Consider the following 3,152-nt stretch of genomic DNA (forward strand, 5'->3'; position numbering starts at 1 on the left):
CAGCTTTCGAAAGTTCTTGCCTAATACCATCAAAATTGGCCTTTCTCCAATTTAGAACTTCACCTTTTAGATCTGGTCTATCCTTTTCCATCATTATTTTAAAACTAATAGAATTATGGTCGCTGGCCCCAAAGTGCTCCCCACTGACACTTCAGTCACCGGCCCTGCCTTATTTCCCAAGAGGAGGACTTGTCCGACCTGTCTAGCTCCTTTTCCACCTATCCACTCCACCCTCTCCTCCCTGACCTATCACCTTCATCTCCTCCCCCACTCACCTATTGTACTCTATGCTACTTTCTCCCCACCCCCACCCTCCTCTAGCTTATCTCTCCACGCTTCAGGCTCTCTGCCTTTATTCCTGATGAAAGGCTTTTGTCCGAAACGTCGATTTTGCTGCTCGTCGGATGCTGCCTGAATTTGCTGTGCTCTTCCAGCACCGCTGATCCAGAATCTGGTTTCCAGCATCTGCAGTCATTGTTTTTACCAGGTTTGCACCTTTTCTTGTAGGTACAAGCACATACTGAATCAGAAAATTGTCTTGTACACATTTAAGAAATTCCTCTCCATCAAACCCTTAACACTATGGCAGTCCCAGTCGATGTTTGGAAAGTTAAAATCCCCTACCATGACTACCCTATTATTCTTACAGAGAGCTGAGAGCTCCTTACAAGTTTGTTTCTCAATTTCCCTCTGACTATTAGGGGGTCTATAATACAATCCCAATAAGGTTATCAAACCTTTCTTATTTCTCAGTTCCACCCAAATAACTTCCCTGGATATATTTTTGGGAATATCCTCCCTCAGACAGCTGTTACTGTTTAGCAGTTAAATAATCTGTTATTCTGCTTAATTTTTCCAATAGGTTTAAGTTATTCCAATTCTTCTTCCTTTTGTTTGTATTTTAATGATAGTGTAACAATAATGTGTGTTTTGTTTCAAGCCTGGCAGTTTGATCAATTGAATTACATTTGGAACACAAGCTTTACGCTGACCTTCCAAAATAAGAAAAGTTAGGGCCTAGGCTATCGTCTTAATATATTTTGAGGGGGTTTGGTCTGGACCATAACAGATGCCCTGGCTATTCAGAATATATATCAATGATTGGGAAAAAGGGATTAAAATAATTTTTCTATATTTGGCATTGGTACAACGTTAAGTGGGAACATGTGCCATTAGGAGCATGTAAATCAGCTCAGGGCGATTTGGACAGGATTCGTGAATGGGTTAGATTCTGGAGTCTGTTTGCAAATCAATTTGTTCACAACTTGGAACACAAAGCAGGACAATACAAAGCAGCTGCTCAGAAGGATCGGAAATGTTCATCTGTCAGATATTTAAAATTACACCCCCAATGGGATCTTGTTCGTAAGTACATAAGTTGAATGTTTGCAAATTGGGGACCCCCTGCAATATGGAAAACTGTGAGGTTATTCACAATGTTAGCAGAAACAGATGTTGAGAATATCAGAGACCGGCTTGTTGGGGTGGGGTGGGGGAGGGGGTGGGAATGGAGGAAGAGGAAGAGGGCAAAACTCCTGTATGGCTGGAGGGCATTAGCCTTACAAACACACACCACCGCTCCCCCACTCCCCCCTGCCGACCTTCAGTGACACAGCTCTGCTCAGATGGCACTGGGCGCTTTTCTGAAGTCTTGCCAATCTCAAAGAGATTTCTCATGAGGATAAAAAAGTTGAGGCAATCCACAAGACAGGCACCAAACTCCCTCTCGAAAACACAGCAGGGTGTGACAGCCACCAATAGCAGATGAAAGAATCCCACAACTGGAAACAATTCCCCATGGCAATCAAAGGGATGGAGTGGAATTAAAAGGGGAAAGAATTTCATGTTCTCAGAGAAAGGGAGCCTTCAGCAAAACTATCCAAACTCAGAACCGAGATATCGCCATGTGAGGGTGTACACTTCCTGTCTCTACCCAACCCCACAGCCCTCACAGCTTCCACAATTCAGACCCACCCCCAGGGTGTCACAGTCACAGGCTGGGGATTGGTCCCAGTCAGGGTCCAGCTCCAGGGTGTGGGGTGGTGGGTGGTGTCTGTACAGAGCAGGCCTGGATGGTTGTTATACTCACGAGGTGTGGACACGATGTGGGTCGTCTATTGCACTCACGTTCAGAGCAGGATGTCATTCTGTGGAAAGGCAGACGCTGCAGATGGATAGGAGTGAGGCCATGTTCAAGGTCATTCAGGAGCAACTGAGTACCTGGGCCCAGCCTGAGCTGCACAGAATGATCCCAAATTTCAGAACCACAACAGGCACTGGCAGGAAGAGGCCAGTTTCCACTGGTTCAATATGTTTGTAACAAAATTAATGATCCACAGATTAATCTACTCCTGTCAGTAAGCATCTAGATCACAACCTGACCATCAACTACAACTCATACACACACACAGAGACAGACAGACACAGAGAGACACAGAGACAGAGACAGACACAGACAGATAGATAGACAGGGGGAGTGGGAAGCTCCCACCTACCTCTCTCGATGGGGTCTCAGCTGCAGTTTCTGGGGACGATGTCGAGTCCGGCTGCACCCCACCTTCATGTGTCAGGGGTTCCTTGTCCCTGCAGTTTGGGTGAGGGAGAGACAAAGATTCCAGGGGATGGGGGGGGTGGAAATGGTCAGATGGGGTTGGTCCATCAGTGATCATTCAGGGCCCAACAACTATGTCCAAGGTTAAAGGGACAGAAGCTGTAGAATGGCCTCAAGGCAAAATTACACCTGCATTCACACACCCCCAACACCGAACCCCCTCCCTCCCTGACTCACACCGAACCCCCTCCCTCCCTCCCCGACTCGCACCGTCCCCATGCACCACCCAATGCAGAATTAGGATCATTCAAATAACCCAACAGAGAGTGTCAGAGATCGTTAGAAATAGAATAAAAGAGAGAGAGAGTGTGAGATGGAGGGAGGGAGGGAAAGAGCGAGCTGGAAGGAGGGAAGGAGTGAGCGAGATGGAGGGAGGGAGGGAGAGCTCGAGATGGAGGGAGGGAGGGAGTGAGAGAGATGGAGGGAGGGAGCGAGTGAGCGAGCTGGAGGGAGGGAAGGAGAGAGTGAGATGGAGGGAGGAAGAGAGTGAGATGGAGGGAGGGAGGGAGTGAGCAAGCTGGAGGGAGGGAGGGAGTGAGCG

General features: G+C 47.6%; 1 protein-coding gene across 3 annotated transcripts in view; it reads right to left on the reverse strand.

Moving 5' to 3' along the window:
* LOC122565491 (unconventional myosin-IXb-like) overlaps nt 1-2,706 on the reverse strand; it is a 33,158-nt gene extending 30,452 nt beyond the window's left edge. For 2 of the 3 annotated variants that reach the window (XM_043721516.1, XM_043721515.1), the window contains exon 1: nt 2,496-2,684. In XM_043721516.1, coding sequence (XP_043577451.1) covers nt 2,496-2,669 — 174 coding nt within the window. In that variant the 5' untranslated portion in view covers nt 2,670-2,684. Of the gene's footprint in view, nt 1-2,495 lie in introns of all 3 variants that reach the window. The other variant, XM_043721518.1, reaches the window with a different exon arrangement.
* Nucleotides 2,707-3,152: the final 446 nt, after the last annotated feature.

The sequence above is a fragment of the Chiloscyllium plagiosum genome, chromosome 31, assembly GCF_004010195.1.
Source record: "Chiloscyllium plagiosum isolate BGI_BamShark_2017 chromosome 31, ASM401019v2, whole genome shotgun sequence".
NCBI lineage: Eukaryota > Metazoa > Chordata > Chondrichthyes > Orectolobiformes > Hemiscylliidae > Chiloscyllium > Chiloscyllium plagiosum.